The sequence below is a fragment of the Lontra canadensis genome, unplaced genomic scaffold, assembly GCF_010015895.1.
Source record: "Lontra canadensis isolate GAN:19392208 unplaced genomic scaffold, GSC_riverotter_1.0 scaffold21, whole genome shotgun sequence".
Classification (NCBI taxonomy): domain Eukaryota; kingdom Metazoa; phylum Chordata; class Mammalia; order Carnivora; family Mustelidae; genus Lontra; species Lontra canadensis.
In genome coordinates this window covers 10,263,345-10,289,139 of record NW_022631015.1, presented here as the reverse complement: position 1 = coordinate 10,289,139, position 25,795 = coordinate 10,263,345, and the positions used below count along the sequence as shown (strand labels likewise).

The 25,795-nt window shown below is 44.2% G+C and overlaps 2 protein-coding genes across 3 annotated transcripts in view; both read right to left on the bottom strand.

Annotated features, from left to right (window-relative positions):
• Positions 1-4,085: 4,085 nt before the first annotated feature.
• LOC116869927 (N-acetyllactosaminide beta-1,6-N-acetylglucosaminyl-transferase) overlaps positions 4,086-25,795 on the bottom strand; it is a 59,547-nt gene continuing 37,837 nt past the window's right edge. For both annotated transcript variants that reach the window (XM_032861550.1, XM_032861549.1), the window contains exons 2-3: positions 11,264-11,356; positions 4,086-5,214 (exon numbers count right to left, since the gene is read on the bottom strand). In XM_032861550.1, the coding sequence (XP_032717441.1) occupies positions 5,024-5,214; positions 11,264-11,356 (284 nt within the window). In that variant the 3' untranslated portion in view covers positions 4,086-5,023. The remainder of the gene's footprint in view (positions 5,215-11,263; positions 11,357-25,795) is intronic.
• LOC116869928 (N-acetyllactosaminide beta-1,6-N-acetylglucosaminyl-transferase-like) overlaps positions 14,344-25,795 on the bottom strand; it is an 82,333-nt gene continuing 70,881 nt past the window's right edge. The window contains exon 2 of the mRNA XM_032861555.1: positions 14,344-14,422. Coding sequence (XP_032717446.1) covers positions 14,418-14,422 — 5 coding nt within the window. The 3' untranslated portion in view covers positions 14,344-14,417. The remainder of the gene's footprint in view (positions 14,423-25,795) is intronic.

The following is a 25,795-nucleotide window of genomic DNA, read 5'->3' as shown; positions in this document are numbered from 1 at the left end:
AGGTATTGGGATAACTGGTTTTCCTTAGCAGAATAAAAAATTTAGGTGCCTACCTTAAATCATAAGACAAAATAAATTCTAGATGGCTGAAATCCTGAAGCGTTAAACATAGAGGGGGGAAAAAAACTACGAAAGTTAAAAAAGAAAATATAGGTAAATTTTTTTAAAAGATTTTATTTATTTATTTGACAGACAGAGATCACAAGCAGGCAGAGAAGTAGGCAGAGAGAGAGGAGGAAGCAGGCTCCCTGCTGAGGCGGGGCTCGATCCCAGGACCCTGAGATCATGACCTGAGCCGAAGGCAGAGGCTTTAATCCACTGAGCCGCCCAGGAGCCCCAAAATATAGGTAAATTTTTGTGTCATCGTTTGTCCGGGGAATATAAGTGAGGTTCTCCAAAAATCAGACTCTAAATTGATGAGTGTGCAAGGGAGCTCTTCACATTCAGTATTTATGGAGGAAGAGAAGGGATTAGGATTAAGTAAAGAAGCTGGTCTGTGATACAATTACAGTAAGGCCTTGTTCACCCCCAGAGAGCTCATCGGCTGCTATGGGCCCAAGTTAGGGTGAGGGCATTGGGCCTTTATAGCCCCACACACTCCTGCCATTGGGTTGTAGGCTGACCCCAGATGGGATGTGACATAGGGTGGGGTCACTCTCCGAGGCTGAGAGTAATTTCCAGGGAAGGCTGACAGCTTCAGTCCGGAGAAGATCCCATTTGTCCAGTGCACCATCCACACCACAGCAGCTTGGATCAGTTTCTTCCGATAAACTGAGAGAGTAGCTCCTCTGAATCCTGTGAGTGTGTTTTCTTGGGGAAAACTTACAAAGGGAAGATTAGTGGAATGACCTACAGTTTCCACCATTGTAGTTGGTCTTGAAGCCGTAACCGATGCCTGGTATCTCCTTCTTCTCTTTCCCATTCCAGATTCCCCATATCCTTCACTAGCACCTCTGCTAGTCTGTATGCCTAGTTGGTCAGGTGACTCAGACCCTTGTCCGAGAGTCCGAGCCTCTGATCACCATGTACTTCTCATGCCATAGCTATTGTACTTGTCATTTTTCCTCAAAATGGAGTAAGGGAATAATAAGAGTGGAGCACCTTGCAATGCGAGAAGATAACTAAGTGTTCAAGGAAAAACCCACAGTGATGGGGATAGGTCAAAGACTTGGGGCCACGTGAAAGAACTATCTATGGCCTCAACTGGAACAAGTAGAGAAAAAAAATAGTATTGTTTATCTTTTGAATATTTTATTTATTTATTTGAGAGGGAGTGTAAGAGAGAGATCACAAGCAGGGGGGAAGGGCAGAGTGAGAAGCAGACCCCACACCAAGCAGGGAGCCCAAGGCAGAACACAATCCCAGGACCCCAGGACTGCAACCCGGGCTAAAGGTAGACACTTCAACTGACTGAGCCACCCAGGTGCCCAAGGTAGTATTGGATTATAACCTGAAGTTTAAAATAAACATCTATGAGCCCCCCAATGATGTAAACAAATTTTTTAATAAATAAGTAAATTGGGGGAAAGAGACAAATCTCCTTTATAGAAGAATTCTAAATAATTTATATAGGTATTTTACTCTAAAGAAGGTGGAATGTAACTCCCTATTCCTTATATACAGGTTGCCAATAGTGACTCCCCTCCAAAGAGTGAGGTATGGAAAGGGGAAAAAACAGTGGCTTTTCAGTGGAGAAAGTTAACAAATACCACTGAAGTCAGGTGATCAAGGTTAGCCTCAATTCCGGTTAGGTCCCGTTGATGGAATGTACCCCAGCACTTCACCTCTGTGGTCTTCCTCTTCCAAACCCAAAAGTCCAGTCTAATCATGAGCAAAACATGGGACAAAACCAGGGGGGCACTTTATGAAATAGCCTATTAGTATCCCTCAAAATCGTCAAGTTCATCGTAGCAAGTGAAGACTGAGAAACAGTTAGAGCCCAATGAAGCATGTCGACTGAAAGTCACGTGATGGGGCATTCTAGATGTGGTCTTGCAACCAAAAAAGGGCATTAGCTAAAAATTTAGGAAATCTAATTAAAATGCTCCATACTACTCTAATATGGCAATAATGGGAAACTGAGTGGGGTGTACATGTGAACTTTCAGGACTATCTGCATTTTTTCCTGTAAAGTTTCTGTAAAACTAAAGCTATTAAAAATTTTTAAGTTTCGGGGCGCCTGGGGGGCTCAGTGGGTTAAAGCCTCTGCCTTCGGCTCAGGTCATGATCTCAGGGTCCTGGGATCGAGACCCGCATCGGGCTCTCTGCTCAACAGGGAGCCTGCTTCCCTTCCTCTCTCTCTGCCTGCCTCTCTGCCTATTTGTGATCTCTCTCTGTCAACTAAATAAATAAAATCTAAAAAAAAAAATTTTAAGTTTAATTATTTTTATTTATGATTTTATTTTTAAGAATACCTCCACACCCAACACGGGGCTCGCGCTTACAACCTTGAGACCAAGAGTTGAGTGCTCCACCGACTGAGCCAGCCAGGCGCCCCTTTATTTGTATTTTTTTTGTAAAAATGCTAGAAGAATTATCTGGTTAAACATGACCTTTAGTGGCTATTAGCCAACCATCACATAAAAAGACACAGTAGCCCCAAAGGTGAAAACAATATATTAATTTATTTCTAAGACAACAACGTGGAACATCATTGCAATCAAGGATGGATTTAGTAGTTTCAACCGTCCCCATGGGCTAGCAGAAACCCACTGGCCCAAACACTACAATCTTCCAATATTAAAAAATGCAAGACACAGAGATGACCAGCAACAGATATGTAAACATCTTCTACTCCAAAAGAGTCTCGTTCTAGATGAGAAAGATCCAGTGTTAAACATTCCTTCTTCTCGGGTGGGGTCATTTAAAGTGGAAAAAAAAAAAAAAAGATGGTTCTTAGATTCCATTAGCTCTGGGTGTGTTTCCTCTGCTTCAAGCCTTTACCACTCTGCACAGCTACATCTTTTTCAGTAGCAGGAACAAAAGGCGGCTTGACTTCAAAGGCACTCCCTTAAATACGATTAACACTCAACAGGCACAGTCACAGGAAAAAAGAATAAAATTTGTGAATTAAAGATATCATTAGTTGTAGTAACTTTTTTTTGTTAGAATAAATAAATATTAAGGAACTTAGTAGATTTAGGAGGATAAGAGTAGACTTCACATTTTTCTGAGGTGACAGCACATTAATGCTGAGACCCTTCTTAAAACCTACCGTCTCTGGTATACTAAATATGGCTTTATTTCACCTTCTCTAAATACTCCATGTCAGGAAATCGAACGAAGGAGACCAGTAAGAACACCCCTATCCTCAGAGAATTTGTTTCCTAACGCTTACTAATAACGTCTGTGAGCCTCGCTTACTTCATCTGCAAAATGGAGGCAATCTTGTGAGCCTCCCAGGTGTTGTAAGGTTTTAGCGCAACGAGCCGTAAGGGAGCTGTCAGGATGCCTACAATGCAAGAGGCTTTAGCTTGTCCATTCCTACCCGTCTCCTTTGCAATGATCTCTAATATCTCTGATTTAGACCTTGATTTCTTTTTTTTTTTTTTAAAGATTTTATTTATTTATTTGAGAGAGAGAACGAATGGGGGGTGGGAGTGGGGAAGGGCAGAGGGAGAGGGAGAAGCAGACTCCCCGTGGAGCAGGGAGCCCGATGTGGGGCTCCATCCCAGGTCTCCAGGATCATGACCTGAGCTGAGTGCAGACGCTTAACAGACTGAGCCATCCAGGCACCCCTAGACCTCGATTTCTAATTACTCATATTCTTGGCCTGATATCCCAAATCTATAACTTTGCACATGAAAGTATTAAAATACAAGCAATCCAGGAGATTCTCTACAGCTGCCTTTTCGGCGTCGATGCTATTACCAAGAACTTTAGAGTGAAAAAGCTTCTGTCTCCCTTTTCTCCTGGTGTCCAAGATGGGTGTGGTGTACAACAGGCACTCAACAAATATTTACTGACTGCATGCTGAATGAATGAGTTGGATAAAGGAACGAGATGAGGGATCGGTGACACCGAAGCTCACTCACAGTGGAGAGCTCTTAGAAACCTAGTCGCTCTTACTAGCACTGTAAACCTACTCAGAGAATGCTCTGGAGTCCTTGAAGCCTCATGGCGTAGAAACTGGACTCCATTTTGCAGGTAAGATCACTTCGGTGGGGATGGAGGGTGGTGACCAAAGAGGAAAGTGACTCATTCTGAGGCTAGAGACTCGGGACAAGATTCATGCAATAGCACCTCTCTTCTAGAAATATCTTCATTCTTGGGAACGTTTCGGCGTTCTCCATGGAAAGCAACGGCAGGGGGACTAGCGCACATTCTAGACACACCCCAAGAAAAGTCCAGTTTCCCTGGGATCCCTTTGCTGAAGCAGGAAGCAGTGGCCACTGTTCGAAAAGCATATCCCGCCTCCTGTCAATGACTTTACCTTCTACACAGAACTCCAGACACAGTCAACTGGAAATGCTAGTGTTGAAACTTGGGAACAAGACCTAGTTCTCCCTTCTGGTAGCTTAAGTTCTAAAGGAGATGGCTGAGTTGCCCAGAAAGCTGTTTCTATGCCTCCGTGCGGCTGAGCAAAGAGGACTTGTATCCATGAATGCGTAGCTACAGACCCATCAGAGAAGACTCCTTCAAAGAGACACAATTCCTATTTCCCTCAACAGTTCTCCTTTTCTTATCTACAGTTCTCCTTTTCATGAAAACGTGTCTCTCCAGTGAGCATCTGGTGCCAAGGTCTGACGTCAGTTCAATTTATCACCGATCAGAGCATCAGCCCCACATGGAAGGAGCATCGGGAGGCCCCTGGTGAAGCCAAAAGGCTCGCCTCGCCCCGGGCAGCCACCCTGATGGCAGAGTTCACAGTGTCCACAGATGTCTTCACACAGAACAACACGGCCAGGTTCTGCAGCCCTAACCTCACTCCGGCACCTCCTCCCCTAAACGAGGCAGAGTTCTCGCACAAAGCAAGGCTCTTCTCCCCGGCCGCGGGCGCCCGCTGAGCCCGTGTTACAGGGGATCAGAAATACCAGCTGGGTTGAATTACGGTTTCACTCTGATTTAGGGTTCTTTCTCGAAGCCTCAGCTCCAGGCATTCCACAGTGAGGGGGTACGTGGTAAGCTCAAACTTGTTAGCGAAGAGGCTGGGCGAATTAATCAACCACTTCAAGTCTCCGTTTCCGTAGATACAGATGCCGTGTACGTAGCGGCCTGCGGAGGGGAGAACAAGAGACCATCAGAACATGCTGGGTTTCCCAAGCTGGGGGCAGTGAGGCTGCCCAGCAGTAGAGTCTTGTCTACCTGCGGAGCGGCTAAAAGGGTGCTAAGCACTATGGACTTCTAATGAAGCAGGACCGTGGGGGCCCAGCCCACAAGGAAGTTCAGCTCTTTATGGGAAGACGAAGGGCACACAGAGGTCCTTAAAGAACAGGACAGTGAACGGTATGGTACAATGGTACACTTCCGTGTATTAGCAAATGAGAGTGATGGAGGAGACGTTCTAGAAGCGTACAGAAGGGAGAGGTCCCTATGGGTTGCCCTGGTCAGGCCTGTTCTGTGAGCCTATCCAAGTGCTGACTTTTTATCTCCACTTAGATGAGAACGAATCTCCCTGAGGGGACATGTCAGGACTCAACTCCTCACCCCCTCCGAGCTCCCCTGGGTACGTCTGTCTCCTCCTTTCTCTCATACCCCACACCCAATCTGTCAGCCATTCTGACACCTCAACCTTCAAAATACTAATGGAATTGGACCCCTTTCTACCACCTCCGCTACCACCACTGGGGCCCACACCACCTCCACCGTCCTATCCAAATTGTTACAGTAATAACCGGATTCCACTGCGACCACCTTGGTCTGTTAGCGCAAAAGCCAGAGCGACTGCTTTAAATGTCAGCACATCATGATGTCTCCTCTGCTCAAGACCCTCTAAGGGCTTCTCATCTCATTTGGAGTGTTAGGTCCGTGATCAAAGGAGCGAGACTGATACAAAGTGAAGGTCAAGCAAAGCTTCATTTCATGCCAAGCATCGAGAATCAAACTGACCGTTCGGGGCCGTCTCTTACAGAGAGAGCGACCCCTCCCAGCCTCACAGACTAACTTTTATAGGGCAAAGGCCATGTGGTTGGGCCTGGCCACACACAGGTGGCCAATGAGATTGCAACACACAGAGAAAGCTGCACAGTCATGGTAGGTCACACACGGGCGGCCAATTGAATTATAATTCACCCCATAGTAGCTAGTTGAACTACCTTGGTCAGAATTGGCACCCAAAAGGCGGGGCCCACACTCCTTGGTAGCTAGGGGATGGTATGTGCGCCCCACTGATTGGATGTCTCCACCTGGCCCGACTCATCCCTGCATTCGTGCTTTTATCTCCACCTGACCTGACCCACCCTTGTATTAGGGCTCTGTTATCAGAGACTGGTGGACCACATTCTACTGGTTTCTGGGACTTGCTTTTAAGTAAGTTCCCCTGGCGGGGTGGGGACAGGGTCAGTTTAAGTTTTACTGCATAAACAACAAAATCACTGTTTAACCTGATGGAATCGCTCTGGCTAAGTTGGCCCTTACATGGACTCCTCAGGGTCTGGACTTTACCTCCCACCCCTTGCTCATTGACTTACAACCCTTAATAACCCTTGCTTAGTCCCTTTGGCCACACTGGCCTCCTTGCTGGCCTGGAGCACACCACGCACGCTCTACTGGAGAATCCACGTTGCTCTTCTCCCCCCGCCAGCTCCTTTCCACCACACATCCTGGAGGCTCCCTCTCACACCGTACCCCAGGCCTCTGCTCCAAGGCCGTGTTCTCAGTGAGGCCTCCTCTGACCCCTCTTTCCTCCTTCCCTGATTCATTTTCCTCTTGGCTCTCATGAGCAACAGGTAGACATGTGTATCAGTGCCAGGAAGGCAAAATATTTTGTTTACGGACTTTCTTTCCAGATAATTGTTTATTGTCTTTCTCCTTAGACTAGAACATAAGGCTCAAAAGGGCTGAACTTGAGACCATTTTGTTCCCCTCTATGTCCTCAGCATCTGGGACAGAACCTTGTAAACATCAGGTGTTACATTAATACTACAGAACAAATGGATAGAGAAGGATGGGTGGCGACTCTGTGGAAGGACAGACTAGGGGAAGCCATGGGGGGTGCAGATGGTGGCTTCATTTGGGGACAATGCCTCTGGAAAAATGTGCAGAGGTGGGAATTTTCTACTAGAATTGGGAGTTTGGTTGGGAAGTGGGTTAGAAGAAGAATGGTAGGAAGTTGAACCTCTTTTCTAGAGGTTTCTTGGCATAGAGTAGAACGACTATGGTTGACTAACCTAAAACAAACTAAAGGGCTAGGCCTTTTTTTTAAATCCCATACATAGGGAGAGTCTCTGAAGATTTCTGAATGGAAGAATCAAATGGTGAAACAAGCTTTAGCAAGATTAATTTTGCACAGCTTGGCAGGGTGCGTTAGAAATCAATCATGAGGCCACACTAACAACTTAATGTAAACCAGAGAACCGGTTCAAAGTTAATGGTTGCCATGAGAGGGGAAGGAAAGGTATTAGAAACAGAGCAGAGAAGGGCTGACAGGACTTGTGATTAATTGAATGTGCCTGGGAGGAAATACAAGAGAGAATGGAAATCACGGGGCACAGAAGCCAGAGTTGTGGCAAGTCAGAGAAGGACCCGGGGGAGGAGGCAGGGGGTAAGAACTGAAGTCATAAGCAGCCCGTCCATGCTTAAGAGAGTAAAGTGAACAGGGGCGACCGTTTCAGTGTGGATGGAGTAGAGGCTACACAGACAACTTGGTCTTCAGGCCAGAGGCAATCACCACACACCTGATAGAGAAGAGAATCCCTACCCACCAGCACAGAGGGGGCAACACAGGAAGGCAGGAGAGCAAGGGGATCCTCTAGGGAAACCCACACAAAGCTGAGCCCCCCCACCCCAGATGGTGACCCTGGTTGTGAGGATGGGTAGCTTTCCTCTCAGAACGGGAAGGAATGATGAGAGTGTGTCCAAAGTATCCTGATATGGAGAAAAGGGGATGGCATGACAAACTGGTAAGGGGATGTCCATCAAATGTCTTGAAAGTTCTTCCTCAAGTTGAAGTTATTACCTTCTGAGAGTAGAAAGGCCATTTTAGCCTAAGATTGAGAGTTTAAGGTGAGCAGAAAAGATGAACAGGACACCAGGAAGATAATGAGGTAAATAAAAGAGTAAGTAGGCAGCCAGGAGGGTCTAGCCTCCTTGTTGCGGGGGGACAGTCTCCAGCGATGGTTTGCTTAGGAAAACACAAATGGCATAAAGCGGATGGTGGTGACCCTTATGCATAGGAATGGGCCTTGTAGGGTCAAACGCAGGGGAATCTGGAATGTTGAGTGAGAACAGCGTGGGACAGCTGACCCAGTTACACAGGCTGGACAGGGAGTCCTCAGAAGGAAGCTAGTAGGAGGAAGCAGCTGGGACAGTTGAAACCTTGGCAATCCCAATTTTAAAAAAGTTGCCACGTTTCAAACAACAAAAACAACAACAATATATTTTAGATGTGGGGATATAGCAATGAACAAATTGGTTAAAAATCCTAGCCCTCTTGGAGCTTCTATTCTGCTCTGGGGAGAAAGACGGGAAGATACAAAGCACGTAAGCTGGTGAAGAAAACTAGCAGAGCGACAAAGAGATTGTAATCAAAGGCGGAAGCTCCAAGTTCAAGATGACAGAGCTAGAGTGGTCAGGTGATTCTAAGTGCTGACAGGGTCTAGAGTGGGTACACATCCACCAGTTTGGAACAATTCCTATTACTCGCCACCAAGGGGAAAAGGTCCAGATCGTACTCCTGACTTGCTGGTCTGGCACGCACTGTTCTGCCTTCTCTGGGTTCTTTTTCTTTTCCCTCTCGAGTGGTTTGGGGGACAAACTATTTTTATGCTCTGTACCATACAAGGCTTTCAGATGTTCACTGACGTAACAGGTGCTACAAGAAGAAAAATGAGACATTTCTCTGAGAGACTTGGGCTGCCCAAGCTTTGTACACTAGGTAGGTCCCTGGCTCACGGCTCCTCTCATGGGCCCACTTGTCATGTGGTAAGTGAAAATCCCTCTAAAAATGTAAACCTGACTAGCCTATACCTTCTCTATGGGGTAGGGCTTGGGCACAGGTGAGGACAAGGAGGTGGAAGGTAAGGCTCTATGGAGGGGCAGGGGTTGGTGACGGAGGCACAGGGGGACAGGAGCTTCCTCTGTGGAGGCTAGAGCCACAAAGTCATGACGTCCCATGGGTCCCTGCCGTGGAGGCTGAAGTCCTTGCGAGTTACAGCCGGAGAGAAGTAGCAGATCAGAGGATGACCACAGCAGTCCCAGAGGGAGGGTGACAGGGTTATAGGAGGACTTCGGGGAACTCAAATACTGGGACCCCCCAACTGATGGTGATGATGGTCTCTTTTCTAAAGAAGACCCAGGAGACCCAAAAGCGAATGTCCTCTCCACCCTCCTCCTTCCACCAGCAGTGTGGGCCGCGATAAAACGCAGGTACGTGGCCCGGTATCAGCCAATATGTTGGCTGATTAAGGTAAAGACATGAATATGCCTGCCTCGGGGCAGACTGTACAGTGACATGAGGATTTGCCATCTGCAGAGGAAGCGGATGCTCAGAGAGACGGAAGAGGGGGTGGGGAGGAACGGAGAGCTACCCAGAGGCAGTCATTTGGAGGTTTTCCTCTGAAACATGAGGTGTTGATGAGATGGCCCCAAGAGGGAAGCCAGAGACTGCACCTAGACGGACTGATGGACGAGTAGAGGTGGCAAAGCTCTGTCAGCACAGGGAGCAAAGGCCACCTCCCGTTATGGGCTGAGTTGTCCACCTGCCCAAATCCATCAGTTGAAGTCCTAGCCCCCCTGCCTCTGTACCTCAGACTGTGACTGTGTCTGAGACAGAGCTATTCAAGCTAAAATGAGGTCATACAGGATGGGCCCTTGTGCAGTAGGAATGCTGTGGGGGTAAAAAGAGGAGATGAGGACCCAGACACATACAGAAGGAAGACCACGTGAGGCCTTGGGAAGAAGGTGGCCACCTGTGAGCCTCTCAGGAGAAACCAAATCTGTCACCACCTTGATCTCCAGCTTCCAGCCTGCAGGAGGGTGAGGAAACAAATTTCTGTTGTTGAAGTCACCCGGTCTCTCATACTTGGTTACGTGAGCCCTAGTTAATGAATACCATGCTCACTACATACCAGGCAACAGTTTAAATGGAATGTTGACCAGGGCTGATGAAAGCCCTTCTTTATAAAGTCCTACAGAAATGAAAACTACTGGGGCGCCTGGGTGGCTCCGTTGGATAAGTGTCTGCCTGAGGCTCAGGTCATGAGCCCGGATCCCGGGATAGAGTCCCTCTCGGTGGGGAGCCTGCTTCTCCCTCTGCCCACCATTCCCCCTAATTGTGCTCTCTCTCTCTCTGTCAAATGAATAAATAAAATCTTTAAAAAAAAGAAAGAGAGAAATGAAAACTACTTAAACTTTCTCATTCTTGTCCATTTGGAGGAAAGACATCTCTTGTTAGTGTTGCCCGTCATCACGCCAGAGCAGCCATGAGTACCTCCAAGCCAGCGGGAAGCCTATCTGCGGGGACAGCAGAAGCTGGTGTAAAGGGTAGGGGTGGAGGTCCAGCTTGCTCGGTGATGAGAACATGACATCACTTCTCATCTTGATCACTGTCCCCTCCTAACCACTGCACCCCCAAAAGGAACAGAAAGAGGAATAAATAAGAAGAAAGCAGAAACTAGTAAGAAAGTATCCTCAAAGTTGAGGCCACTTCTATCCCCACTTGATAATCATGAGCTAGAGAACATCGGTGAGATCTATCCACCTTTCTTTCTTTCTTTCTTTCTTTCTTTCTTTCTTTCTTTCTTTCTCTCTCTCTCTCTCTCTCTCTCTCTCTTTCTTTCTTTCTTTCTCTGCTTCTTTCTCTCCTTCTTTCCTTCCTTCCTTCCTTCCTTTCTTTTTTAAATGCAGCCTCCATATCCCGCATGGAACCCAATGTGGGGCTTGAACTCATGACCATGAGATCAAGACCTGAGCTAGGATCAAGGGTCGGATGCTTAACCAATTGAGCCACCACCCAGGAAATCACCTAAATTTACCATGTCTTGAAGCCTCTAGCTACTCTAAGAACACATAGATTGTTCTCCATGAGAACCCCTGTATTTCACAACAATGTTCACGCCAACACCAACAAACTGCGTGGCCTCAAAGTGTGGAATGAACAGCTCACCATGGCAGCCTCCATGTTTATCTTCCATGTCCATCCACTTTATAGCCCTGAGGTTACCGGTCCATGATGCATTTGGCATGGAGCCAGGGACACCTGCAATGTTGATAAAGAAAAGCAGAAATGAGAACCAAGAGAGATGGGTGCCATTTCATCAACGAAGCCTGCAAGTTATGCTTATATTTTCTGTAGATTATCTTTCACATTAGATTTTCCTTCATGGGTGCAAAACCTCAAAAGCTTATGGCATTAATAGTTGGCAGTTATGACCCCACCTGGCCACCAGTGAAAAAAAGAAAAAAAATATATAAGCATAATTTTTTTGGTTATAGTGTGTGCCCAAGCCTGCAAAATAGAGTTTAAGAAATACCATAGCTTGAAATCATAACGAAGATGGAAAAGTTGGGAGATTTTGGGGTTATCTCTTAATGGCCCTCAACTGATTTTACATTCAGTCCTAACATTACAGCTCTTTAAGACTTTTCAGATGACTTGTATCTTAAAATGAAAGCTCAGAAAACAGGCTACTCTATGTGCTAAGCACTAATAAGTGAAAGCCCTTTATACGAGGTCGCAATGTTAGGCATACAGAAGGGAAATATCTTGTTCACTACTTATAAACTCAAACACATCCCTTAACATGCTACCTTTTTAAAATTATTTTTTAATTTTTTTTAAGCAATCTCTATACCCAACATAGGGCTCAAACTTATGACCTCAAGATCAAGCATCCCATGCTCCACTACTGACTGATCCTGCCAGGCCCCCTGACACGTTATACTTTTTATTCCTTAAAGTGCTTCTTGAGCATTTGGTGTTGCCAAGCATTGTGCAGGGCCCTGGGGGGAGAGAGAGGAAACAGACCCAGTGAAGATGAATTGTCGACCCCAAGAGGTAGGTTTGAGCTTTGAGATCCCCACTATGAGGAAGACTGGTGTGCACTGACCCACCCATCTTCTCTATTTCTTTCCCCTGTTCTTTGGCCCAAAGTTTAGTGGCTGACCAATTAACTAATCAGGAATCAATGCACTTTCTTGAAATGTAAAAAGCCTTTAAAAAAGAAAAGAGGGCTTTGGGTCCCCACTAAGCCAGGGCTTTTCCACCTTGGCAATACTGACACTTTATCTATTTATTTATTTTTGCATATTTTTATATTTATTTATATTTTTATTTTATTTTAAAGAAATTTATTTTATTTACATTCAAAGAATGAACACACAGAGCATTACTGACACTTCAGGCTGGATGATTCCCTGTGATCAGGCCTGTCCGGGGTGTTGTGGAATTACTCAGCAGCATGCCTGCCCTCCACCCACCGGATGCCAGTAGTACACAGCCCTCTGTTGTGACAATCAAAAACATCTTCCAGTGTGGCCACATGTCCCCCAGGAGGGAGGGTGGGTGCACAAAACTACCCCCATTTGAGAAATGCTCTGTTAAACCATTTTTAAAAAGATCTACTTATTTATTTTAGAGAGAGAGAATGAGAGAGAGAGAGAGTGTGCACACACACGAGTGGGAGGGGCAGAGAGAATTTCAAGCAGGCTCCCTGCAGAGTGTAGAGCCCGATGTGGGGCTTGATCCCTCGACCCTGAGATCACGACCCGAGCTGAAATCAAGAGTCAGATGCTCAACCAACTGAGCCACCCAGGGCTCCCTGTGCTAAACCATTTCGTATAACCCTCTCCATCTCAATAAATTTTGGACAGTTCACAGAGATTAAAGGGTCCATTTTAATCCTATAGAGTAGTTTTACCCCAAGATTTCCGTTACTAGAAAGTGAGTAGATGGGAATTAAAGGTAAATGCAACAAAAGAAAAAATATTTTGTTTCATAAGCGCTCCAGCAATTTTCACCGGTGAGCAAAGCAAATCTGAACGTAATTCTGATGTTAACAGTACCGCGCTCATGACCTCTGTAACCAGGCTGTAACAGTCCTTTCTCAGAAGACCCAGTAGGCAGAATCATGCCCCTCCCCACGACATGCATTCCAAGAAGTCTGGATCCTAATCTCTGGAACCTGAAATTATGTTATGTTACAGGGCAAAATGGAATTCAGTTTGCTAATCAGCTGACCTTAAAATAGGGAAATTATCCTGAATTATCCAGGCTGGACCAATGCAACCACAAGGGTCTTTTAACAGTGGAAGAGGGAGGTGAACAGCTGGTACACGGGTACCATTAGAAAAGGCTCAGACCCTGCAGAAAGGAACGGAGCCCAGCCAACACTTTGGTTTAGTCTGGTGAGACGTGTGTCAGATTTCTGTCCTAGTAAGATAATACATTCACGTTGGTTCAGCTGCTAAGTCTGCAGTGGTTTGTTACAATGGCAAACAAAAAAACTAATATGCATACGAATGAGAAAAAAAATTATCCAGGATGATAGATTTTTTTAAGATATTTTTTAATAAGAAAAAAAACTAGACAAGACCAATACTTTTCAGAAAGTTTAATTGGATTAGGCGCATGTTCTTTAAGAACATGAATAAAAATGTGCATGTTCAGAAGAAAAAAAGCTCTGTTCTTTTGCCCTGGTGTCACATGGTAATTATATGATGACCTAAATCAAGAATTGTACCCAGGTCTCCCAACTAAAATTAAATTTTGCACAGCCCTTCCTGTAAATGGCATGATCCCTACTCCTAAGGGCTTGCTATAAGACAGATCCTTTTTTTTCTCTCTGCCAAACTTGAAAAGTTTGCTTATAAATAATGAGTAGTCCCCAAGAAAAATACCATTTATTTAGCAATATTTCTTCCTATTGCTCTGATTTGCATTTATTACTTTAAAAATTACGTTAGCACATGCCTTTCCCAAGAGAAGCTTCTTTATTTGTTCTTAGTACACATCTTAAAAGGATTTAGAATAAAACTTGCCTTGGTTAAGTTGGGGGGTGAGTGGAGGACACTCCAGAAAACATAGAGGTACTTTGGTATATTTACTTGTGTCAACAAGATTAGCGGACATGCATGTAATTTCTACAAGTCTATTTTGGTGAAAAGCCACAGCAGAAAAGTGTGAACACATCACGGTAACAAAACGTACCTACCCTCCTTTACGCGATTATGTCTTTTAAAGGATTAGATTTTTTTTTTCCTCTTTCATTCTCATGAATATTGATCATCACAAACTGACTCTTCCTCAGAAACACACTCCATTATTCTAGAAATAAGATGGTGACATTTATAATTAATGACTGCCGTCTTTACAATAAACACATAACAGGAGAGCTTGGGGGGCTCAGTCGGTTAAGTTTCTGCCTTCGGCTCAGGTCATGAACTCGGGGCCCTGGGATCGAACCCGTGTTAGGCTCCCTGCTCGGCTGGGAGTCTGCTGTGTGCCTCCCACCCCCACTCATACGCACATGCTCTCTCTCCCTCTCTCTCTCAAATAAATAAAAATATTTAAAAAATAAAAAAAATAAAAACCTAACACATGTGAACTTCCTGCTCATGGAATTACAAACCTCAATTTTTCTTTCTTAAGATTTTATTTATTTATTTGAGAGAGAGCGAGAGGGAAAGAGAGAGCAAGCACAAGCTGGGGGGAGAAGCAAACGCCCCGCTGATGTGGGGCTCCATCCCAGGACCCTGAGCCGAAGGCAAACTAAATTAGTCAGTTAAACTGACTTGGCCACCCAGGTGCCCCAGACCTCAACTTCCGTACTTTGTTTACCAACAAGTCTCAAACGTGTCTGTTTAAATATTACTCATATGTGTGCAGACAAAAATTACATTTTTCCAAGTGGAATCAGAGAGAGGGACAAAGTCGAACTCTATTCTGTCTTTTCTTGCAAAGAATTCCAAGGTCCAGAAATACCTGGCAGGAGTGGGCAGCGCCTCTGGCTTTGTTGGACTGGGAACTTGGGCGTCCCCTGGGAGCTTGTTAGAGATGCCGAATCAGCCATCCTGCCCGAAAATCTGCACCCTCACAAGATCCCCAGAGCATCCCAGCACGCGATCGAACCTCGGCAGTCCTGGGCCATAACCAGCACTGCAAAGAGGACATAGCTTCTGTCTCCTCTCTCCTTGAAGTCCCTCCCTCAGCCTTCACCAGGTTTCCAGTTACCCTTTCTTTCTCCTTTTCCCCACATTTTGCCCTGGTGAAGAAATCTGGTACTATGTACCTTCTATCCTTTGGTTAAGTTTGCAAACCTGTCCGCACCGCAGGGAACACAGGCATTTGAGCAGACCACTCAAATTCCTTTCCTGAAGCCCATCAGCCCCCCTCATGTGGGGGAAAGCTACGCTGAGCAGAAGACCGGTCCTCAGGGAGCCTTGACCTCACAGCATGGGGCCCACGGGGGATTCTCAGTCAATGTTAAAGGACTGAATGCGTGAGGCACGCAAGGGTTGCCCCCAGCAACTCCGAGTCTCCAGGGCTGCCCATAGTGTGTGGCTAAGACAGGCCTGCCTGCCACCTTGGTTTCCCAACAGGTCACTGTACAATGAAGGTACAATCATGCTCTACCTCTCGGGATCAAAAAGTATTTATTCTCCTCTCGTGGCCGAGGCCAACCTGTTTCGGTCTTCCCTACAGCAACTGCTTAAGCGGCCATCAGTCACCTATTTGCCACGTGGGTCCTGCCTGGTACAACTCGCCTGATAACCCTCCACAGGGCTTCCGGCGACAGCTCAAATGTCAACCCGGTGTGGATACTCTGCAGGCATCGCTTGATTATTTTTGTCAGGCAACAATGGCAAGCGAGAGACTGAGTGGTCTGACTGGACCACGTGCCTACCACGCAGTGACTTAATGGGGTCTCGGTTAAAACATTACGTGGAGACCCCAAAGCTACTGACCGCATCACTTGTGCTGACATCTGATGCTCCTTCTACTTCCTAAAATTATCCCCTAAGCATAATTTTCTCCCAGGGACGACCCACAGCAGACGCCCCAGCACCCGTAGAACACAACTTCCCACTGCGATTGGGGAAATTCGTTCTTACCCCAGCTTTGGCAGCTTTGTCACTAACCAGCTGTGTATCCTGGAACCATCACTTAAGACTGTAGACTCACCTTTCAAGTGAAGCCTAGAACAGATCGGCAGAGTTTCAAACGTTCAGACTGCAATCCACAGAAAAACAATTTATACCACCGCAGGCACACACACGTACATAAACGAAGTTTCACAAACGACTTAAACTTATTATGTGTCAAGCACCTGTTTCTTTGGTGTTATTTTCTCATTTTCTGGTCAAAACCTACTGAGGTGATTTCTGGTTCCACTCATGAGGAAAAGTGCTATTTTAAAAATACTGGACTAGGGTGCACCTGGGTGGCTCAGTGGGTTAAAGCTTCTGCTTTCAGCTCAAGTCATGATCTCAGGGTCCTGGGATCAAGCCCCGCATCAGGCTCTCTGCTCAGCAGGGAGCCTGCGTCCTTTCTTCTCTCTCTGCCTGCCTCTCTGCCTACTTGTTATCTTTATCAAATAAATAAATAAAAATCTTTAAAAAAAAATACTGGACTAGGGCACCTGGTGGCTCAGTGGGTTAAGCCTCTGCCTTCAGCTCAGGGTGCTGGGATCGAGCCCCACATCAGGATCTCTGCTCTGCGGGGAGCCTGCTTCCCCCTCTCTCTCTGCCTACTTGTGATCTCTCTCTCTGTGTCAAATAAATAAATAAAATCTTAAAAATAATACTGGACTAGATGACTGTGTTTTTATTATTGCTGTTATGATTATGATTATTCTCACTTGTCAGGATTCTAGGAGCGCAGTTATGGGATATATGGATAAAGTCTACATTCAATTCACCCGTGTCCTAGGAAAGGTCTCTTTTGCATTATTTCTAGGTTGGGGCAAAAAGATGACACTAGTATTATCCGAGAAACCATTCTAAATTATCAACTCCAATTCTCTCATTTGCTCTTCATAGGCTTATTTAAACAAAAGATTTGAGATACGTTTACAGAGTAACCAAGAATGTTTTTCTTGGAGCTTAGCCATTATTAGTCAAATAACTGCGTTTGTTGAATAAATTAATACGGTTCTTTGAAATGCAAGCTTTATTTATGTTGACTTGACTTTCTCCTTATGGTTCTCACACAGTGTGGTCCTCATTTTGGGAGACCTACTTGTGCTAACAAATTCCAGCAATTGCTTATTTTTGAAGCTCAGATGTATACTTTTTAACTTACTGAATCAACAAGGGCTTTTGGTTTTAAATGTCAAAAGTCAACCCCAATTCTCCCAATGCTCACCCATTAAGGTCATGCTGTAAACTGTTCTAACTCTGGAAAATTTGGAAATAATGCAAAGAAAGCCAGAGAATGCCCAATTCCCTCTGGCCCTTTAAACCAATAGCTTCAACGTGAGCTAGGAACCTAATTTCTTAAGTGTAAGTATCTATATGTGAAGATGGTCCTTTAAGCATTATTTATACATAATGATTAACAGCACAGGCTTTAAGGTCAGAGTCCACATCTCAAATCCTTATCTCTGGTACTACTGGTTGTGACCTTGAACAATTACGTAATCTCTTTAAGAGATCACGGACTAACCTTCAAAACCTTACAGGGTTTTGTTCCCGTTAAATAAGATAACGTATGTCTTGTGCCTAGCACCGTGCCTGGCATAGTTCCCTAAATAAATGGTTGCAAACAAAATCCATCTATTAAAGTCACCGGGACCATTGTAGCTGTGGAAGAGACTGCTTCTTTACTATAACCAGAAGCAAGTTTACCAGCCTCGGAGCTACTGACATTTGGACTGCAGTGACGTCATTGCTGTGGGGGCTGACCTGCACACCGGAGAATGTGGAGCCTTTATCCATTAGATGCTGGTAACAGTCCCCACACCTGTCCCATCCTCTTACCTCCTGCCCCCGACCCGTGACAACCCAAAATGTTTTCAGATGCAGCCAAATGTCCCCTGGGGAGCAAAACTGCCCCGACTGAGAACATGAAATTGTGTATTATTAATAAAATCATGTGCAAATATTTGCGTATAAAATGAACATTTCTTTTAGTTTATAAAACCTTTAATGTTGTTGCTTTTGTATTTTTCATACATTTATTTATGAACCTCTGAGGCTTACTGGCTTTGCTGACTTAGTCATGGTACTTGTGACTGTTCTAAGAATAATTCAACAAAAGACAAACGCACAATGTTCAGTGGTGATTCGCTTTATCAACAACAAAAAAAGGAAAATTACCTAATAAGTGGGAAATGTAGTGTGAAGTAACTTGTAGCCCTTTTTTCTCATTGTCAATTGGGGTCATGTTTAGCAATAAAACGGTATGTTTATACTTTTACCTACAAAGTTGTTCATTAATCACTTAGGATTTTTGACACATGAAATTTCCTAAAAGAGATGCTGTCTGGTTTCTTAATGGATGTTTCTAGAGTTCTGCAGCTTTGAGATCATAGCATAATATCCTTAAAATGACACCCTGGCATTCAACTCCAGTGACTGTAAACAAATTGATTCTTCTTTCATTGTAAAAGGAAACGATGAAATGAGTAGAAGGAAGAAAAACCCAGAATTTCAGACCCGAAGGGATTTTAGAAATTTTAATATGCTTTACTATTTTAATATATTCTTTCTCATTGGCATGCTGTGTAAACTAGAGTCTAGGAGATGTAAGTGAATTGCCCAGGAGTATGGGCATGCTAGGTGACTTACGGAGTTTGTTTCAAGACAATTTACTCAATTATTCAATCAGTTTTCTCGAACGTTTCCCTATGTTCTAGAGTAGATGTTGAGGATAAAGCTATGAATGAGGCGTTCTTGGAGCTTTTGGCCTAGTGTATCCAGAAGGGTTTATATTTATTAATGTTTCTACTAGCAGCCCAGACACCTCTACTCAAGTCTTTCCTGGACAGTCTTCTGGGGAAGAACAGGGAAGGTCAGTGGCAGGTTTAGAAAGATGGAAAATCTTTGACTCAGAGCAGTTCAGATTTCAATACAACCCTAACCTAAAGGCTGACCTTGACCCACTGACCCTCTGCCTACATTTCTCTTTGGCTGCTTATTACCTTTAACTCTTCTCAAACACTCCTTTTAATCACAGAACATTTTTCTGAGATAGTGAAGACCTCCAGTTTCGCCAGTGCCAGGTTTGGAGGCTGTCAACTTTGCCTTTCTTTCCTCCCCTAAACCACGACAGCTTTCAAAATCCTTCATCTTCGCAATGAACCCAAATCCACTAATTACTCCTTTCCAGCTGAGACTTTGCCATTTTGTGCAGTAGAGGAGCTCCCAACTGATTTCCAGCCTGCCGGTGGTTCCTGGTTTAAACCCTCCCTGGCTTTATAATGGTGCTGCTTCCCTTTGTGGGCACTGTCCTAACTCAGGAGCTTCCCATCTCTCGCCGAGACTGTTTTGAGCGCCTCCAATCTGTCCGCTTTACTGGCAATACCACTAGATGGCTTTTTCCATAATCACCATTGACCTTGTTTACCTCCTGTTCTTGGGGGGGGGGGCGGTGCAGGATTACTTTGAACTGTCTGCCCTTGTCTGTTTCTTCAAGCCACGTTGAGATGCTTACCTGCCAACCACTCATCCCCCAACACATGAAAGCAAAGTCAGACTTGCCGACATCCCTAACCTCTCCCACAGGTGCCCATTCTGCCTCTTACCAGAATTCCCACTCCTCACACCACTGCTCATTTTACACGGCTGCTTCTGCTTCCCCTGGACCCAGTTTAAAACATTTATCTCCTCCCTCCAAAGCTTGACCCTCAACTGCCATTTTTAATGTTTGGCCTCAGGCTGTCACTAATCAAGCGGCCGGGCCCAGCGAGCCCCTCAGACCCGAAACCCTGGCTGGGACAAGCAGTTCACGGCTCGAGTTCATATTCTGGCCAGGAAGATACCAAGATACTGACCATGACAACATAAGGATCCTTGTGATCTTGTCCCCAGGCTGTGAACAGCAGACAGGCAGCTCATAAGCCACATCTGATCACAGGCCTATTTGTTTCAACCCTCAGAGAAGTGGGGGCTGAACACTGAAAAGGAACCAGAAGGTTCTCCATGGAGGTTAGCCAGTGTCCCTTGACAACAACTTATTGGGCTTTAAGAAGCCAGGAACTCTCCAACTCCCATGACACCTACATACTTCACTCATTCATCTTGTCTACCTGGCCCGGATCAATGTGTAGCGTGTAGTACTTGGTTTCCAGACCCCATCCTTCATACATCACCACCCACACACACCGGGCTGTCCTCCCACCCTTTGGGGAATTCCTGAATTGGTCTTCCATTTTCACTGGTCAGCGGTGAGGCCCAGATACTGCTGTTTTTCAAAATGCTCGTATATTATACTACTGTGTAGCCAGGGTTGAGAACACCTGTTCTTACAGAATATTTTATGGAACATCCCTTCCCAGGCATAATACTTTTTGGCTTCTCAGACACCAAGCACTGTGCCTCTTAGGAGAGATTTTACTTTTTCACCAAATAAAGCAATTTTAAGTTTTAGAGATTTTAGAAGCACAGGAAAAGTACAGAGAGACCAGTTGTTTATTTTCCAACTCCCCAAAATTAAGCATCGTCAAGCAAGGTGGCACATTTGCCTTGTGACTCTTTCCTTTTTCTCTTCCTAATATATTAGTCTATAATTTGTGAAAAACTGAACTCTGGTTATTGGAATGGATTCAAATAATGCATAGCAGTACAAAGAACAAACATGAAAGTTGAATGCAAACTGGTGTAGCCACTGTGGAGAACAGTATGGAGGTTCCTCAAAAATTAAAAAAAAAAAAAAATAGAACTACTCTACAATCCAGTAATTGTGTTACTGGGTATTTACCCAAAACCCACAGAAACGCTAATTTACACACCTTGATGTTTCTAACAGTGTTATTCACGATAGCCAAATTACAGAAGCGCCCCAAGTGCCCATCAATAGAAGATGGATAAATAAGATATGGCATACATATACAATGGAATATTACTCAGCCATAAAAAAGAATAAAATCTTGTCATTGGCGACAATGTGGACGGAGCTAGAGGGTATTATGCTAAGAGAAATAAGTCAATCAGAGAAAGACAAATACTGTATTATTTCACTCATATGTGGAATTTAAGAAACAAGAAAATGGGCAAAAAAAGAGAGAGAGAGAGAAACCAAGAAACAGACATCTTAACTATAGAGAAGAAACTAATGGTTACCAGAGGGGAGGTGAGGTGGGGGGAATGGGTAAAAGAGGTGATGGGGATTGAGGAGGGCACCTGTCATGATAGGGTGATATACGGAAGTGCTGAATTACTATACTGGACACCTGAAGTTAAGATAGCACAAATGTTAACTATACCATAATTGAAAAAATTTGGAAAAAAAGAAAACATTATTTCATAAAGCATCTTCTTATACAAATAAATACTTCCATGCCCCCTTAAGACTTCAACATAGCTATTAGCTAGGTGTCTAACCTATACTGGATATAGATTGCAAATAACCTCTCACAGGTGGCTTTTATGTTGAGATATATGGGTTGTTGGGGCACCTGGTGGCTCAGTTTGTTAAGCGTCCGAGTCTTGATTTCAGCTCAGGTTATGATCTCAAGGTCATGAGGTCAAGCCCTGCGACGGGCTCTGCACTGCTGAGTGTGGAGCCTGCTTAAGCTTCTCTCTCTCTCTTTCTCTGCAACCCCCTCCTCCCCTGCTCATGTGTATGCTCGCTCTCTCTCCAAAAACAGAGAGAGAGCGAGCGTGCGAGAGATGGGTTGTATTCCTCGAAATGTGTCTGGGTATTCCTTATGTATAAGTTTACCACTTTCATAGGCGTATCAATTCAAAAACAGTTTCCTTAGGACTTAAGTTTTTGCAGATTCTAGAAATGGGAGATTCTATTGTTATTTGCAGCATGTGAACATGACATACTCTAATTTCCTGTGATCTATTTGTCTAGATGTGTTTGTTTCCAGCTTCAATTAAGTATTTGCCTTTAAGGGGCATTTCCTAGATTTTACGTGACTGCTTCAAATAAAAACATGTACCAGACTGATTCCCATTCTCATTCCATTACACGGTAAAGGATTTCATGTCAGGATCATTCCCTGTTGGAGGAAACAGAACACTGCATGCCCTGTGCTACCTCGTTGGTTGTCTGGGAGAAGGTTCTTAGCAAATCCATTAGACAAATTTTCATCTTGCCCAGTACACAGTGCCTTCTTCATCTTCAAAACAAGGCACCAGGCTACACCCAGTTGGAAGTAAATCAAGAACTTATCTGCAAGTTTAAAACATTCCCTCCAATTCCACGGGAAAGCAGCCAGACAAAAAACTTATGACTTAGGACTTTTGTCTAATTTTAATCCTATTTTCAATTCAAGACAGGTCCGAAGAATTAAAGGTTAGTGGTAAGTTCCATTTGTTGCTACATGTACTGGGGTACATAAAAGGTTGCTAATTCTGGGAACTAAGTGCCTATCTATAGCAAGCAATCTTTTATATAGAACCGGAGAGAAGTAGCTCTGTTTACAATCTTCTTCTACAAATATGAGAAACATCCAAACTTTCAAAAGAGAAGAAACACGGGAGAAAGAGTCTTGGGATGTGCCCCTGGTATGTGGGCATCCCCCACCCGCCATCCTTTATCTTTCCACCCCCACCCTTAACCCCGTGGAGTTTGTAGCAGTTTTTAGAAATACACAAAGCCACAGGGTAGGCGAGCATTTCTTCTGGAAACATCTCTTGAACCTGAACATTTGGATGAAAAGCACTGGGCTATAATTACAAGTCACACAGCAACACAAAGACACACATAAATAATTTGGGGGGTTGGGGATGGTTGTCACTCTTGGAAGCGACTAGAGTGGTTTCCTGGAGTATTAGGAGTAACTATTTTCTTGTGCAGATCAAGTAAGATCAGTTGATATTCAGTGATCGAGTCTAAGATTTATGCTTACGTTTAGGGAGGATTTTCAGTGAACAGTTAATAAAGTTACAGATGTGTAGGAATGTGATATTTTTATAAATTTGTAAAATAAAACTTGAGACTTCAAAGAAACGTTGGCCCCATCGGTTCCTTGCCCTGGTCCCTCTGCGCCTGCCCTGGGTCATCCTTGGGATCACGGGGCTAGTTCTGAGTCTCCAGCTCTCGGGTTTCGAGGCCCTCACTCTGAAGTACTTGACACTGGTGTTCTCATTTGTATGATAGTTATTTCAATATTTTAGAAACTCTGATGGACTGAATGGACTAACTACAAGACCAATGACTAACACATTTCATTTGTAGTAAAGGATAAACTCTCAAGGCACCTAAAAATCTAGACAAATCTTATTGTGTATGAGTTTTTGTTTGTTTGTTTTTTAAGTAGGCTCCACGCCCAATGTGGGGCTTGAACGTCCAACCCTGAGGTTAAGAGTCACGCTGTCTGCGGGCTGAACTGGCTAGGTGCCCCCCAGATGAGTTCTTTTAATAAGAGATAATACCGGGAGGTTGTGAGGTGCTCATTATGATGCTCTTGTATGACGGACTGAAAAGACTCACAATGGAAGTTTTGTGAATCTGTCACATGTTACTGGAAGAAAAGTGAAATACAGTTTTTGTTACTCTTCTTCTTCCAATGAAGCCCGTGATGCTCCTATGATTTACAGATCTTCCTTGACTTACAATGGGGTTAAGTCCCAATAAATTCATTGTAAACTGAAACTATCAAATTGAAAATACATTTAAGACACCGGAACTACTGAACCTCAATGCTTAAGTCTAGCCTACCTTAAATATGCTCAGAACACCCCTATTGCCTCTGGCTGGGCAATACCGTCTACCACAAAACCTATTTGATAACAGGGTGTTGACTATCTCGCGTAATTGATTGAACTGAAGGTGAAAACCAGAACCGTTGTCTGTATACAGAATTTGGCGGTCCACCAGCTGCGGACCCTTGCCATCGGATGGGGCTGACCCAGAGCTGCAGCTTACCGCTGACACCCATGAGAGGGGACAGCGTATCACCAGCCCGGGAAAAGATGAAAATTCAAAATTCAAAGTGCAGTTTCTACCCGAGGAGAATTAACATTCACACCACCCTAACGCTGAAAAACAGTAAGTAGAACCAGAACCCTCCTAAGTCGGGGACTGTCGGTATTCTGAATCTACTGTCAAGTCAAAGCTAACAGAAGCTTACCAAATGGAAGCTTAGTAATGATATAACCACATACCGTATTTGCTTTTAGTTTATTTACCCCAGGGAATAATATTACTAAAAATGACCATGCTTTTTTTTTTTTAATAATAAGAGATCCAACTGATTCTATTATTCATGGAAAACAATAAATAAATAATATGGGGAAAGTCTGCCAAATGGAACCAGTTATCAACAGCTATTATGATGCCAGAAGGTCTGTAAGAAACCATTCACCCCTGTTGCGGTTTGCACTCCAAACTATTCACCGTGGAACACACAAAATGTATTAAGATTTTTAAAAAGGCTGAATAAGAAGCTGCTTTTCCAGACCCTAAAGGTGACATATTCTAGGATTCCATTTTTATGACATTCTGGAAGAGGCAAAACCATAGGGCAGAGAACAGGTCAGAGTCTGCCAATGTGGCAATGGACCCATGATGTGATGTAACTATCAGAACACATGGGACCGGACACCAAAAGGTGCCTACGAATTTAAAAATAAAAAAGGAAGCTTCTTCAAATTCAACAATATTGTGTAACAGAACAGGTCTCCTTCATGGTAAATGGATACATTGAAAAGTTCCCTTTTGTAGTAGACCAATAGAGATTTTCATTTGACAAATATGACTATTCATTACTTTTTTTGATAAATTTGGAACACATTTATAGAGTCGCATCATTAAGACTTAACTTTCAGTATTAGATAACATACATAACAAAATGTTACTGCTCTTTTGCTCCAAAATCTAGAGTATTTCAGAAAGAAAACGGTGAGAAGCACTAAATATACAGACTATTGTATTATGACTTAGAAGTCCCATCTTCGGGGCGCCTGGGTGGCTCAGTGGGTTAAATGTCTGCCTTCAGCTCAGGTCATCATCTCAGGGTCCTGGGATTGAGCCCTGCATTGGGCTCTCTGCTCAGTGGAGAGTCTGCTTCTCTCTCTCCCTCTGTGCTCTCTCTCTCAAACAAATAAATAAAATCTTAAAAAAAAAAAAAAAAAAGAAAAGAAAAGAAAAGAAAGAAATCCCATCTTCATGTCCCAGACAATCACTTCACCTTCCTGGGCTTGGTTTCTCTAAAAGTGATGGGAATATATCGCCAGCTCCAGAAGGAAATTACCCATTCCACTTCATAGTCATTTTGTTCTTGAAGTAGTTCCAAGTTTTTACTGTTTCTAGTATGGTCCACTTAAAACAAAAACAGAATTTACCCCCAAAACCACCTTCAGGGAGCACCTTCTGTGAATCAGTGGTATCACGGGCTTCAGAGTTCTGGCTGGAGTTAAGTTACTAGTTACAGAGTCATGGTACAGTTAAGAGTGACCACATGATTCACTTCTCACAACACGTGCCTCCTTTCCCATCACTGCCGTGAGATTAGCTGTATCATTCCTCAGCTGAGGAAATGAAGTTTGAAGAATGGAAGGGATGTGCCCAATCATGAGCTAGAAA